This window comes from Orbicella franksi, chromosome 13 (genome assembly GCF_964199315.1).
Source record: "Orbicella franksi chromosome 13, jaOrbFran1.1, whole genome shotgun sequence".
Lineage (NCBI taxonomy): Eukaryota > Metazoa > Cnidaria > Anthozoa > Scleractinia > Merulinidae > Orbicella > Orbicella franksi.
This window is the reverse complement of record NC_138157.1, coordinates 8408244-8423970: the sequence shown is the minus strand read 5'-3', so window position 1 is coordinate 8423970 and position 15727 is coordinate 8408244. Positions and strand designations below refer to the sequence as shown.

General features: G+C 39.6%; 2 protein-coding genes across 2 annotated transcripts; both read right to left on the bottom strand.

Annotated features, from left to right (window-relative positions):
* Positions 1-745: 745 nt before the first annotated feature.
* Positions 746-7116, bottom strand: LOC145465155 (transmembrane prolyl 4-hydroxylase-like). The gene is made up of 11 exons (XM_081448928.1): positions 6894-7116; positions 6176-6254; positions 5697-5828; positions 5221-5291; positions 4667-4728; positions 4462-4496; positions 3700-3865; positions 3228-3285; positions 2554-2693; positions 1773-1863; positions 746-1033 (listed from the first exon to the last, which is right to left on the bottom strand). Exons 1-11 carry the CDS (start codon positions 7092-7094, stop codon positions 752-754), a joined length of 1317 nt encoding a protein of 438 aa, XP_081305054.1. The 5' UTR covers positions 7095-7116; the 3' UTR covers positions 746-751.
* Positions 7117-8225: 1109 nt separating this feature from the next.
* On the bottom strand, positions 8226-15650 carry LOC145465175 (transmembrane prolyl 4-hydroxylase-like). Its single transcript, XM_081448941.1, has 11 exons — positions 15301-15650; positions 13589-13667; positions 12702-12833; positions 12538-12614; positions 12015-12076; positions 11897-11931; positions 10968-11133; positions 10586-10643; positions 9679-9815; positions 9376-9466; positions 8226-8959 (listed from the first exon to the last, which is right to left on the bottom strand). The coding sequence occupies exons 1-11, from the start codon at positions 15514-15516 to the stop codon at positions 8684-8686; spliced, it is 1329 nt and encodes a 442-aa protein (XP_081305067.1). The 5' UTR covers positions 15517-15650; the 3' UTR covers positions 8226-8683.
* Positions 15651-15727: the final 77 nt, after the last annotated feature.

Below are 15727 nucleotides of genomic sequence, written 5' to 3'. Positions count from 1 at the left end.
CACGTCGTCCCTACTGACCAAGAGCCTTAATGAGCCCATACTCTTCCCCCGTAACTACAGGTATGAAGAGGCGGAACTGATCAACCTACACCAACTACTGCTCCGACTAGAAGTTTACCTGGGTCTACTTTAATTTCAACAATCCGTACTGTTTTCAATTGCAAGCAGTTTGCAGAATTCTCCCGTCAGATATCAACAAAATATTTTCAAAGTTTTTGCTAGCAAGCTTTTCTTTAGTCTACTTGCTTTTCATGGATACTTTTCCCTTACCCTTGCGCTTTTCCCTTAACGTGTGAAAATTTTCGCCTTTTTGTCACCACAACCAAGAAACCGGAATAGACTTGAAAGTTTCTATCTAACTTGTGTGCTTCAAATACAGGATAAAGGTGTTACGATTATTTGCATTTTACTGTAATAACAAATGATGAAGGTGACAGCGGTGCAGGCATGCACCCATCTACAGAACATCGAGGTGCTCAGCCATGCAAGCTTGAAATGACAGTCCTCTCCCTGTTTCTCGACGCAAGCTCTGACGTTTTAGTCGACATCTCAGTTCACAAGTAGCGCAAAGCCATGGTTATGTGACAACGTCCTGTAAAATCCTTTATGTCATCTCGGCCATTATACACAGCTATGTTTCATGTAGTCAGGCCGACGATAAAGTAACTTCTTTGAACAGAAAGTGTTTCACAGGAATTTTCTAAACGCGCCAAAGTCTAAGTCTAAACGCAAAGACAAATAATTTTAACTCCTAAATAATATCAAAATTTCCAAGCCACGAACTCGGAAGATGTGCCCCGTCTTTGTAAGGAGCGGTTATCCAGAGATTAGCTATCCACTTTTCTCCCTTCAGTATATCACATCCTCCATGCAGACTATACTCGTCTCTTGCACCCATCCAGCCACTTTCTTCATCTATGAAGTGATTGTACCACATGACTGCCGTTCCTTTTCGTGGACTGACAACCAGACCCTGGTGGCAGTTGTGACTGAGGTTAAAGAAATCTAGATCACCACGACTTGATGTAACAAACTAAGAAATTAACGAAAAGGCGGAAATATTCGTTAGTTGCAAAGGATAACTTTTGTGAGGTGATACCGGTGGAATGTATGCTAGGGAAATAAAAATGATATTCTTTTTTTGAAGGAATTCCTTGTTATCGCGTGAACGTTAGCTTAAGATTTCCTCCATGACGGTTACTGTGTGTTACTGGATCTCATTGAACAATCTGCGGACGTCGAGAAAAAATTCACCCAACTGAATAAATGTTGAATAAAAAGCGGGCCAAAAACTAAATAAGTACGAACGCGTATATATAGGTTTCGAGTTAGCTTTACCCGATTTCACGTCTTCGTGACATTTCATAAAATAATATCAGCACAGAATATAGTTCGACACTCCCGAAAAAGGTAGATTTTCATGGAAGATTTTGATTCCAGATTTAATTTTTTGTCTTGCAACTAAATTTACTAAACAGAATTTCTCAGAGTGAGTCTGTCTTGTTGAGAGCAGTCGATTTAGACGATACGAATTAATCTAGCTGAACAACACGTATCCTTCTTTTCAAAATTCTCTTGTAAAGGTGACCAAAACTTCTCCGATTCTGCTTGTTCGATGTTAAGTAACACCAAGACCAGGATGTGATGTCATCGTCCTAATATAGTGGCAAAACCAGCCACACATTCTCACAGATGGGATCGCGTCGAGTGCAAACGATACAGTAACAATTCTCTTCCACATGCATCTCCGAATTACCTGATTAGCATCTTACCTCCATGTTACGAGTTATATTGTCAGCCATTGGGAATGCTGTTTCTCCTCCTTCCTCCACATCATTCAAGTAATAAAGGACAGTGACGTATCTGATAGAACAATAAAAATATTAATAAGAATTAAAATTTATATCGCGCAGTTTCTATAAAAATATTGAACTGTGCCATACAAAAGAGATTAAAGATGAGAAAAAATAGGATAAAAAATAAGACTAAAAATTTACAAAATTTACAATTTACAACAAGCATGCAAAGATAACAAAATAAGTTGAGTAAATCGATTACTATTTAGTTTGGGTTTCTATATTCGCTCTCATGCATTACTTGGCTAGTTTTGTTAATGGCTAATTCCCACTATGAGACTCGCCTGCAGGGAATCATGGTAGTTGTATTCATCAAGACAAACATCCAGTCCAAGTTGATGAATACAACTACCATGATTCCCTGCAGGTCCGTCTCATACAGGGCCGGGAATTGGCCATTCATGAACAAAAACACCCGTAAAGAAAAATGTCAATAGGTAAATTTTTGGTCGACAAATTGAATTATTCTTTCTTTCGATAAATTAACGTGTCCGTCAGAGAATTAGAAAATAGCGTCAACAACTGTCCATTTGCTTAATTGACTTGTTGGATTTCCACCAGGACTGTTCCAAAGTGAAAGTCAAGCTGCATCAACTGAACCTAACACATGTATTTTCAATGAATTTCTTTTCGGTATTTCACTTGATGTGATATCGCCATCGTTTGAGAAGATTTTGACGCTTGAAAAGACTCATACCTACAAAGCTTACAACTTTCGCCTTTCAGAAAAGCTCCGACCACATCTTCATGAAGATGGCAGCACTTTTTGTCCGTTCTCTGCTCAGTTTCAGAATCAAAGTGGGCGTGGTAATGACCATATTTCCCATAGCGGACAACCTGGTGACAGACAAATTGTGCTTTCGTTGTTTTATTACCTGTTACCACTGAACAAATTAAAGTGCGAGTTTTACAGTGATAAATAGTGCAATATTCTACCCTGGGTATTGTTTTCATGACATTGGTAATAAGTTATGTGGAATCGCTCTGGTCTTGGACAAGCCCAAGACCAGGAGAAATAAAAGCGGACAGTTTGTTCAAACCTGACTTACTCGTTGGGTGGGAGGGTGAGTCGACAACCTCTTCGCGTTCGCGGCCTCGAGTAGAGTGATGAGGTGAAACACATGTAAATTCTTTTATACTGCCATTTTCATAATCCCCAGGATATCAATTATCAATTTAAACTGAGTTTGCATAGCAGTAAAATCACTGTAAAATTTAACACATTGAAAATGCATGTGAGAAAGCAACGTGACTTAGGTAATATAAACATATTCCGTCGAAATAGTGGACTTCAAGTGGAATTTCGTCATACGCAGTATTTTTGTCCAATAGCAGGCCGAGTTTTCGTAATACCGTGAATTAGTCTGTTACCTGAATTCTCTCACTTCCGTATACAATTTCTCGAGGAAGTCTAGTAAGTTCCACAATTCTAAAGAAAATCAAAGATAAAGAGAATGGTTATAGAAGATGACAGTCCGACTAGGCAACCTAAGGAACGATTGTCACCCTGGAAACAAGAACGGTGGACAGCATGGGCTCCTGGCGAGAAGCAAAACAGGGGAGCAGGATTAATGGCACACTTCCTCGTCCCTCCTAAAAATGCGTGCCTTGTCTCCAGTGGCCAATTCCCTCTGTGAGATGCACCCGCAGGGAATCGTGGTATTGGTATCTATCACCTAGAACTGGATATTGTTTTCGACGAATACAACTACCATGATTCCCTGCAGGCACGTCTCATAGAGCGAATTGGCCATTTATCTCGTGGCCTCTGCCACTTTTTCGGGCCTCGCTCGAAAATGCACATTTGGGAGTCGGGGCTGGCAGTAATCTGAAAACTTTATACCTCTCTGTAACTTTATCTAAAACTGGATCAGCCAAAGCTCTCTGGTTAATCCAGGTCTGATCACTGTATCGTGGCCTGTGCAGTGGATGTGACAAAGCCGTCGCCGAGAGCAAGTCCATTAATCCCAACGTGTTCATCTTCTTGAATTCATCCAGTGTAGCATACCCTTGAGAAGAAATGTAATTTTTTCACAAATAGGATCTCAATGGTCGTTGTTAACTGACAATTTGCTTTAAAATTCCTAGCCAAACAACATGATGCTGCATGTGAATTACGTATGTTGCTGTCGAGTTCAGAATCAGTTTTCTGTCTAATAGTACAATGTTCATTTGTGGAGTCTGTAGACTAATGATCATGCACCTCCTTGAACGTTAGGGTGGAGTGAGAGGCACTTACTTACTTACTTTTAAATTCTCTTTGTCCCCTGTGGGACGTAAGGTAACATTAATCCTTCTCCACTTATTCCTATTTTGTGCGACAGCTAGTGCCTCACCCCAAATGAGTGAGAAGTGAAGGGTACTCATTCAAAACCTGTCTTCCCGGCTACTGATCTCGTCTCCGTTTACCTTACAACGGGAACCCTGCACCAAGCATTAGAAATCCAGAAAAACGTAACATGCATGGGACATAACTTTGTTTTTAAGGCCGGTATGCAAAGAATTAGTCAGGAAAGGAATCAGGCGGATGTGAAACTAAATACGCTATTTGCAGTAAAAGGAATCTTTATTATAAACGACTTTAATTACGGAAAACTTCGTGTACCATCGTCTAGCTCCGTCACGTTCACACTGTGCAGCCTGAAATAATGAGGAAGAGTAGAAAATCAGCGAATGTTTAAGGGCGAGAAAGAGAGCCAGAGGAAACTAAGATTAATATAATTTTAAAACAATGTCGAGTATGAAATTCATTTAAATTCAGTACTATAATTAAGCATTGTGGACTCATTCTTTTAGGCATGCAACCTTACATTTCCAATGTGTCATCCCTTGTTAGAATCAAATATTGGTACTTTTTCGCGTAGGCCATAAGCTGTGAAGAGATCACAGAATTAATAGGTGAATAGGTAATAGGTAGAACATTGTCAGTATGATGGGAACCAGTGAAAAGGATGACACACCTATAAAAGAAACTTATAAAAAAATGAGTGTACTTTAATTAAACACGCGAAAGTCATGAAGTTGAATCTTCCAATCGGTTATTATTATTTTTTTTAAAGACAGAATCGACGAAATACATCTGATTATATTTGGTCGGTCTGAGCGCTAACATGTAGCTGGAATAATCTCAGTTACACAAGTTTATTCTACAGGGTACTTTCTTTTGTAAAGTCCATAAGTTCAAAACTAAAATCATTCTAAAAGATTGTGCTAGTTTCATTTTGCTTTTCTTTTTTATTACACCCGAACTCTTGTCGCTCTGTGTTAATTTTCGTTTGCCTTTGTTGATTACTATTTTTGACCTAAGGCAAAAGTGGAAACACACTAAATCTAAATGGAGCCAGTTCTGAAGAAGCGATCATACCTCTTCCAAAGTTAATTTTCCATCCTTGTCGAGATCCCAAGCATGAAAATAATCCACATGCATTGGTCCATCTGAAATTTAAAGCATCGTGTAAATCAACGTTAATATGTCAAAGTCAACATAAGATTTTAAAGTTTCCCCTCACTGTTCGCCACATATATTAGTGTCACATGCAAAACCAAAGGCAAAGCGAATTTTTCTTTCGACCCTCAATTGAAAACAACCATAATATTTGACTGCTTTTCTAAAAAAGCGAAAAAAAAAAAAAAATGAATAAAACACCACTTAGGTCTACTAAGTTCAGTTTACATCGCCTTGGAGACTCCTACATTCCTTGCATGAATCACTGTGGATAGTGTAACATACTGCCATTCTTAGTTCTCAGCAAGTCTACATGTTATAGACGTTTATAAATTTAAAGTCATCTTGGTCACCTCACTGTCCATGTTCAACAATGCAAAGAAATCGGTTCTTACTTCTAATGTCAGGAATTTCAAAGTCACTCGTGGACTGAAGTCCTCCACGAGCCACACTGGTAATGAAGTGTTTGCTTTCCGCCAGGCGAATAATGTGATCACACTCCTGGTCTGACAGAAAATTTGGAATTTCTGCAATAATAAATAAATAGATAAATAAATAAATAAATAAATAAATAAACAAACGAACAAACAAACAAATAAATAAAAAATACTTAAAACTACAACCTCGACGTTAACGGCGGCCGCACATACACCGCCATCTTGGATTTGAGAACAGGGAGCTTGAGATTCCGGGAGAGTCATAGAGAGAGCTGAGAGGACTTAGGACGAGGGTCCAAGAATTTTTGTTAGGAGAAAACTTTCTTTTGGAAAATTCATTCGTTGTTTTTGATATGTTTGTCTCCCAGGAAAGCGAATTGAGCAGCTGAAAGGCAAATCAAGATCAAGAGTACTCTGATGTTTTGCTACAGACTTACCAAACAAAAGAGGCCGCATTGCTCTTGTTATGCGCTTTTTGATTCCATCTCCGAGATCTACTTCTTCGACGTGGCCAACCTATAACATAGCGTAGTTCGAAGCATAAGTTTTGCCGTTTTAAAGACAAATTTTTTATCGGATATATGTCCTGCGGCGAAAAATAAATTATGGGTATATTAACTGTATAACCTACCCCGCCCAGTATACTACCTTTTTAACTCACTTATGGATTTGCCAGTTCAGTAGTTCTCGTGCGTTGTGGATTTCAATCCGCGGCCAGTTTACGCTTTGTTCTCTCAGGAAATAATTCCAGTAGTCGCTTTTCTAGCTACTGTTATTGCCTGACTGTGAACAGTGATGTTGTCGGACATTAACCTAAACTCACAAACCACAAGTACCTGTACCCCGAAGGATTAGAGCAAATTAACAAGTTAGTGTCTGTGCTTATTTCACGCCGCTGCACATTCACGGTCGCGAGGTCTTGGTCACAACACCAAGATTTAGTTTCAGGCCTAGGCGACTCAATAAACGTGTAGCTACATGTATCTTCATGGTCAATTCACGCAATTTGGCAACTGTATTTTGATTTCTCTGGTTTATTATATATAGCAGATCCAAACCATAGATTAACAGATCCGACAAAATAGTCAGTTATAATTATCCGTATTTACGATTCAGTTCAGTTCAAAGTAAAAAATATTATGATTATGTTCCTACCTTGACACCATTGATTCTCGTCAATCCAGCCTTTCTACCGATAACACAGGGTTCGTCTCCATGCGAATCGAACTTCTTGTAGTCGCAACTTTCACCGTCCCGTACAAACCTACACACGTTATAACTCTGTTTTTCGCATTCAGCAGACAAAGCGAAAAGAAGGCCTGAAATGTAGAGCACCCATAGACTAAACGCAGTCATTATTTACCGCTTATAAGACTAAACAATTGGTTCTATTTTATTTTCCATTTTGGCGTTGTTATTTTATAGCACCAGTCAACCGCAGACTTATGTAATAAATATTAATTAATCGTGTTTTATGGTACACATATTCCACGATACACTTTTTGCATTAGTTTATCCGGTTTTAGAGCTCTGGAAAATATTTCATCTTTTCAGTTTACAACAATTCATTTTGCTTGTACACAATTACACGTATGAGTTTATAGCAAATCTAAATAAAGTTACATATAAAATAATTTCACTGAAAAATGGAAAACAGGTGGGATTTATTTTCCACACTGCAAGAAATTATTGGAACAAAGAAAAAAGCGAATGGTACCAGAAAATAGTTCGATGGCACCAGAAAAACAATTCAATTTGACCTCGTTCAAATTGTCCAAAGATTATAGCGCGAGCTACCTAGAATACCCGGAGTGTTGAATGCTTTAGTCACGCTGTTCTAGTGCGATCTGTTCCTAAAGCGATTTTCATTTGAGAGTCGAAAGCAAATCACATTTGCGTTGATTTTACATTTCTACCCTCTGTGATTGTTAAAAAAAATCACGCCACTTTCTCAAACCAATCAGAAGTAAAACCAAAACCAATCTTGACTCACTCGCGCACGTTTTCCCGCGCTTTGCGTCAGCCTCACGTATTTGCTTCGAGTTTTGATTGGTTCACTGGTTTGTATGTGTCCTTTGTGATTGGCTACTTTAGTATTGATTTTATTAATAGTGTTGATTTATTTAGTATTGGTTTTACGACACTCAAGTTAAAGCCACTCTATTAAGGCTCGTGGCATTCCGCTGGCTGATCGCCACGGCTTGAAATCGGCGGTCTCAGTTTGACTGGTCTAGGAGACGAGACTACCGACTGAGCTTTGCGGTAGTATTCAAACTATTGATACATCGACATGCATATAATTCCGTGGTTTCGGGGACCCTCCTCCTCACTAACTATGTATTATTTTATGTTTTTTTTCCTGACTGGCTCGAGGTCAAGTTATCATTTTAGCCTAACCTTTTTTGAATGGCAGCCCGTCACGGTTCTCAAACGAGAAACAAACCGTTATCTACGCGGGTTATCGCTGCAATGAGGCGCTCGATCATTTTGAATGCTTGTTTGTTTACTTAGAGTGTCCTCACTGGGCATGGTAGCTGTATTCTAAGTGCAGGACCAGTAGAAATCGCGAAAAAAACAATGCAAGCTCAACACTGCTAACGTGTTTTTCTTCGTATTTTATTTCAATTTATATAATCTACTAGGTTGGAAATAAAATCCAGTCAGCAGAGCCGTCTTTAAAAGGTACGTTTCATGCGATCACATTGCTTGTGTTCATGGATCAAGTTATGATTGTTAGAGTTATCTAAATTTTCATAAAAAGGTATTTTCTTAAACAAGTAAAAAAGCAGAGAAACATAAAGGAAAATAGTTTTCCAGTAGGCACAGAGCCTCGGACGCCCAGGGACAAACTTATATTCTGATCTGAGACTTATTCATTTATTTTTTTTTTGTTTTACTCGCGAAGACTTCCGTTTAGTTCTAGAGACGACATTGTAAGGCTTTAGCTAATAAAAATTGAGCCACGAGCTCGGGACATGTGCTCCATCCTTGTATGGTGCTGTGATCCAGTTATTCGCAATCCATTTTTCTCCTTTCAGTATGTCACATCCTCCGTGTAAACTATACTCATCCATTTTGCCGAGCCAACCGCTGTCCTCATCCAGAAAATGGTTATACCACATGACTGCCGTTCCCTTGCGAGGTTTGATCAATAGATTACCCACATGGCAGTTGTGGCTGAGGTTGAAATAGTCCAGCTTGCCTCGGCTGTCTTTTAAGTACTGTTTGATAAAATCAAAATGCGTTACCATGGTAACCCCAAGTTAGAGTAGTATTGGAAGTTCGACTTGTTTTAATTAGGAATAATAAGTGAGGCAAACTTCATAGATTTATGGCCAAGTGTGAATAATACACTAAGTTTTAGAGAAGTTTAGAGGAGAAAAGAAAGTCTTCATCAGATCAACCCATAGTCTCTTATGTATATAACTGAAGTAACAACAATTGCAAGCTAGAATTATTACAACTGTATCGTAGTTTGTAGGAGAAGACACTGTATGCCAGTCCCGGGATGCCAGGTCAGTGTTAGTGGCTAGCTTGAATCGATTCTTTTAAAATATCTCCTTTGAATAAAACAGTTGCCTTTGTGCCTTTCCTATCAAGAAGAGAGCGAAGCAGCAATTTAAAAAGACTAACTCACCTCCATGTTTAAGGTTTCGTTGTCTGCAACAGGAAAAGCTGTTTCACCTCCAGCTTCGACATCATTAAGATAATACAAAATGGTGACATACCTAAGGATTACAAGGACAAATAATTAACATTCATGCCGGTTGCGTTAGTTGAGGCGCGGTGGCCCCGTGTTCAGTGCGCTCGCTTCAGCTCCGGATCTAGCGGTCCTGGCCGGAGACATTGTGTTGTGCTCTTGGGCAAGACACTTAACTGACAGAATTAAAACTTTGAGCGGCTTTGTACTAGGTATTTTACCTGGCAAGTGTGTTCTAACCTGCAAAGCCTACAGGGATGTTCAAAGCTCAGCATCTTCTCTTCAACTTGTTGATGACAGCAAGGGATCTCGGTCTTCTCGTGAGTTTCCGAATCGAAATGAGCATGATAATGACCAACTTGATCATAATAAACAACCTATGGAGATATGAAATGAGATGTGATAACGAACCGTATTGTAAAATTTGGACTGGCCAGGAAACCAGGCGAAATTCGCGATCTCTTCAAGAGACATTGGCCGTTTAATAAATTGTGCACTCCCAGACTGAGAAATGGCCAAAGACCTTGTATTCATAATCGTAATTCGTAAGTAAAACTACGGGAGACTTCAATTATATGAGCAAGGATGTAAGAAACCCGTAAAATCTATAGTACTCATAATATAAGGACCGCGGATGGTTGATTTTTTTTTGGGGGGGGTGGGGGGGCGGGGGAAGGGAGGGGTGGGGGGACTGAACTGGTGAAATTAAAGTTAAATTTTTTTTTTCAGTGTACGTCCCGTTTGCAGACAAGGCCCTTGCAAGCTACATTATGGCTAAATGTTTCTCCCCTAAAGTTTAAAAGGTAATCTCTTTGTGTTTATATTGTCAAAACATGCGCAATTTTACCGGAAGTCCGATATTTTCGGAGTTCCAGGGTCGCTAGTTTCCCGGTCGCTTGCAAGGGGAACCAAGACTGGGTGCGCAGTTGATGTCTCAGCAGCAGGCACGTGGACATGCTCAGTATCTTACTCCAGGCTAACCCAAAACACGAACTTCTTACGATATAAAACAGCTCGTTATGGACCGCGCGCCGTGATGAAGAGATAATTTTCCACTGAAAACTGAATCAGTTCTGGTTTACTACCCATTATGAAGGACGACACAGCATGGATGCATTGAAGAATTGGTGCATTGCTGCATTCTTACCTGAAGTCTTTCGCTTCCATATATTATTTCTCTTGGCAACTTTGTTAATTTGATTACTCTAAAAATATGAAATTCAGAGAGGTAAAGTTAAACCAAACTATATGGTCTCTTGGACGATAATCTCTTCAATTTTACTGAAGTATAGCATCATTTGCCCCTAACTGAAAGTAAAAATCTCATCGCCTTCCTGTGAAAATTTAACCAGGCTCAGATTTACGGATGAAAACGCTGAAAATGGAGGGCTAAACTGTTGCCATCTTTCGTTCGTATTCGATCCGGACGTATTGGCAAAATACTGTAAGATGAAGAAGGTCCACTTGAAAACAAACATCATCAGTCAGAAAAGGTAATATACGATGGCTACTTTGGTTTTAATATTTACCTTTCTATAATTTTGTCCAAGATCGGATCCTTGAGGTATCTCTGGTTCACAAAGGTCTGATAACTGTAGCGAGGTCTGTACTTTGGATGCGTTTTTCCCGCGTGCATCATCATTGTATCAGCGCCGCGAGTGTTCATGTTCTCAAACTCTTTAGGCGTGATAAAACCTGAAATAAAATACTTGAAGTTCAATATCGGGAGATAGAGCACGCAGGAAATAAGACGTATCAGTGTTTGAATTTTAAGTCAAATCAAGACACAGTAAGATAAATAGTTATTACGGGTGATGCAACTCAACTCGTATTAATAGGTTTCTCATTCGTTACCAAATGTTATTGAAGGTCACTCAGTAATTCTTGGTCCTTTCCATGCACGGGCTATTTAATTTATTTATGTTGTATTTATTCGTTCTGATATTGCCTGCCTTTCATTCATTTGTCATCCGTGATGTAGTCTTAAGCCCTGGCCAAACAGACTAGCAAGTACGTATAGTCGCAAGTAGACCCATGGAAGTTTTCAAGTTTCGTCTACTTGCGAGTACGTTTGGCTGTGATCAATCTGTTACAACAGGAACCATCTGTTCGCTGTACTTCCAATTCTTTCACCCAATAATGACTATTTATAAGCAAAATTCGCAACAGTCACTGTGCTAACTCAATGATTTGCTCGTGAAGCAATCACGTATTGTAGACTGCTGGTAGTCGGTGTTTTCTCTTAGTGTCAGACAAGTGTTTATCCTTGAACACGAACGCAATATTTAAGGGCTGTACGTGTGCGCTGAGTGGCGCGCCCGTCTCTTAGTTCCCAATCCCCTCTAGTCTGAAACTTTTCATAATCGTTGCCTGATTTCGCGAAAAAAACAGACTGCTAGCAGCCTACTTAAGATGGCGTAAAAGCAAGCAATAAGTATTTTGCGCGTGCCTGACCTACCATCGTCCAATTCAGTAACGTTCACTTTGTGGAGTCTGTTAAATAATAAAATAAATGCCAAATGAGTAATTAATTTATCAATAACATCATTTGAATTGTCCATATCAATACTACTCACAGTTCCATTAAATCTTCTTCACTGAATACGGCGTAAATATATCTCTTTGCGTACTCGATCACCTGCAAAGGATATAGAAGTGAAAACAAAGACTGACTTGTTAGTGGTAAGCAACGAACCCTTATATAAGACCGGCAAACGCGAGGAGACAAGTCCCCCGGACTAGCACCTGCAGCATGTTCCTTGAAGAGTTTACTCGAGCTAGGGGACTGGGGCTAGTCTCCTCGTTTGTGCCGGCCTACATGTACACATTAGCTTACAACTAATTAACTTTCAAAATCGGCGACACTAGTTTTCCTTAACCTAAAATGCATAAGATTGTTTATCGGCCCAATTTTTGCTCGTTATAGACTAAGATAGGTCAATTAAACAGAATTATGGAGAAAAAAGAAAGTTTTGACAAAAATTGTGCATTTCTTAAGCGAGACGTGCCAAGGAGAGTGAAAAAAGAAAGCAATCATCAAATATGAGTGAAATCCGAAACGGTTACGTTTACTGTTATAATTCGACGTTTTATTCATACCTCGTCCACTGTAATCTTTAGGTCATTATTCATGTCCCATGCTTCAAAAATTCCTGCGACACCTTCACCTTTCCCGCCTGAAATTGAATTGGATGTGTACTTGATAAACAATTCTCCACACTTTCCTGTTATTGCGCACTGTAAGGATAAGTTAAAGCACCTACTCTCAACTTTTGGTACTTCTAGATCTTTTTTAGTTGTCAGCCCTCCACGAGTGATACTTGAAATAAGTCCATTTCCTTCAGCCAGTTTGATTACGTAGTCACATTCCTCATTCGCCAAAAAGTGCGGTATTTCTGTAAGATAAAAACCCAATGGTATCGTTTGTTTGTTTGCTGAAGTCGACAAAAGGCAAGACGTTCTGTCTTGAGGTTCTGACCTGAATTTGGGGCACTGGAATTGAATTAACCTGTTCCAGGCTCTCGGTAGTTGGAGACGACTGAGCGAAAAAGAGAGGCTCTCGGTAGTTGGAGAAGAGCGAAGACAGAGGGCGAGCGAGAGAAAAAACGAGGAGGACTTAGGTGAGGAAAGTAGGGGGAGGGTTCCTCTCCTTATTTCTCCCACGCTTTTTCTCTCGCTCGCCCTCCTTTTTTCGCTCGTCCCCAACTACCGAGAGCCTGGAACAGTTATCAGTAAAATTTTCGGCGATTTCTTAGCTATCAGTCAAAGTTCATCCATTTTTCTCTTAGCTACCTGAGAGTTTGCAGTTCTCAGCTTTCGGTTAAAAACTCGTTATTTTTCAACTGCCTAGACTATTCAAATTGTGGCCAATTCTCGGTGATCAGTTAAGCCCCAGTTACGCCCTCAGTCTAGGTTGTAATGTTTTGTCAGCGCGATTAGATCTAAAACATATGTCTAACTAGTGGAGAAGTTATATGTGAGGGCAAGATCGTTCTTGGAAACGAACGATCGGCAACGGATCGCAGACCCGTGTCTATGAATTCGTCCTTGTTTCAGATGTGTCCTTTTATTATAGGGAGTTAATTACTTGTTCCTACTCTTGCATTGTAAGAATCCAACGGTCACCGGTCACTTTATTGACCATCCTTACCAAATAATAGAGGTTTCATTGCTCTAGTGATTCGCTCTCTCCTGCAGTCACCTAAATTCACTTCTTCAACATGACCAACCTGCAAAGGTTAGAGAACTGAAGTTACCGCGGTTGCCCAGCGGCCACAAAATATAACCGGATTCCCATTTCTGGGCTCTATCGTCAATCGACGAACTTTACAAAGGATCTAACATTCATTATTTCCAAAAAAAAAAAAAAAAAAGCAACAACATATAACAAGCACAAAAACAGACGGGTTCCCTGAATCAACTTTCAATTTTGAATGGAGTTGCCACAGACGATCAGGGAGAAACTTCGGTCATTAAGTTTATGACATTAGTTTGAAACAACCTACAATAATAGCTGCAAGAAAATTCAGTTTAGTTAAAAGACGTTTTAAAAAAGATTTTTTTTAAAATGAAAATTACAAATTACATCATTTGCAATGCTATAATTGCAACTATTTCAATTAGCCTCTTCCACGGCTCTCAGAATGTGTTGGAATACGTGACGCTACTTTCACTTCCACTGTTTAAAATTCCTTCATTTCAGTTCTATTTGGTCCTCTCTTTTTTACAACTAATCTTCCAGTCGTATCATTTGCGTCCTGCCGGTTAACCCGCGATTAGGCTTCCTTATTTTTCGCGCCGCGAAAAAGAAAAGAAGCCTAATCGCAGGTTACTCCGCTATACGTGCGTGCTTGGTCTGCTAGTGGGAGGTCTGGAACCGAAATTACGGAAATCGCTCGAAACCTGCTCGGAGCTCTAAGATTATTGTCTTCGGTGAGCGATCGGATCCTCCGAGAATTTGCGAATTTTCCCGCCCGTCCTAGACGTCCGTAATTTCGGTTCCAGACTTCGCTCTAGCAGGCCGCCACAAAACACAAAACATGCGCGATAAAGGTAGGTAATCTTTTATTCATATTCTAAACGGACGTGAGGGCTCCCTGTGGTTACTTCAGCCAAAAAGTGGAGGTCTGAGTAATAAAAGTATAGGTCAGGTATGGGTCAAATCATTTTATGTCAGGCTCTTTTTCTGCCCTTCCGTATGCTTATTTGTCAATTCTCGACTGTACATGTTGGAGCTGACAGGGTCATAAATAAATATAATAATAATACACGTGTAAAATGTTGATGTACCGTATCCAAATTCACAATTTGCCAATCGGAATCCGTACATCTTGATATCTTGTCTTGATATCCTGAGCTATCAAATCCGGCACTGGCTCTTTTATGGCCGGTGTTTGGGGCCGGCTTCTGGATGTTTACTTTAGCTGTAGTTCCTTCTATTAGCTAGTTATTTTACACCAACCACCCAACCGTTTTCCACTTGGGCGAGCTCAATATGTTGTCAGTTCGGAGCCTTCAAACATAAGTCTGAGATCTGATTACATTTTAAAGTGAAGTGGAAACTGTCAGAATCCGATCAACTTCTTATTTCTCCATACAATATCAATACACCACCAAGCAGACAGGTGACAAGAATTTAAGAAACTCATCTACGGGGAAAATTAAACGATGTACAATGAAATTCTCCAAACCATATTCAAAAGGATTGTATAGCCTGGAGTGGAGGGAATTTACACATCGAACTGAACGTGTTTTGCGTTAACTATGCTAGCGCCAAAATTGATTTTTCAACCTTAATTTCTGACTAACATCCGTATTAACCCCTAGGGCAATGTCTGTCAGAGAATAAGTGAAGCTGCTTACCTTTATTCCATCTAATCGCTTAAGTCCGTCCCTTCCTATAAATGTTGGTCCGTCGGATTTCGCGTCATAAACTCCTGACTCACACGCATGTTTGTCTTTGGCGGCAGAACTCTCTTGGTGAGATGAAGCTGGATCGGAATATAATTTACAGCATATAAATTTGACGCTAACTGAGGATAAGAAATACAAAATCTTTATAAAATATAATGGAGACATCGTTGTTGACAGCGAGGTCGAGGTCGATGAAGTTTTGAATAAAAATCTACCTATGGTACCGGGTTAACCCACCAATCACTTTAATGAATCATTAAAAATCTTCATGGATTTGGTTCTTGTCCAATGACATTGCACGGATGCCACTAACTTTTAAAGAATTAAAAATAAATCTTCTACAAGACAATAAAACAAAATTCTAATGCTTTCCAAG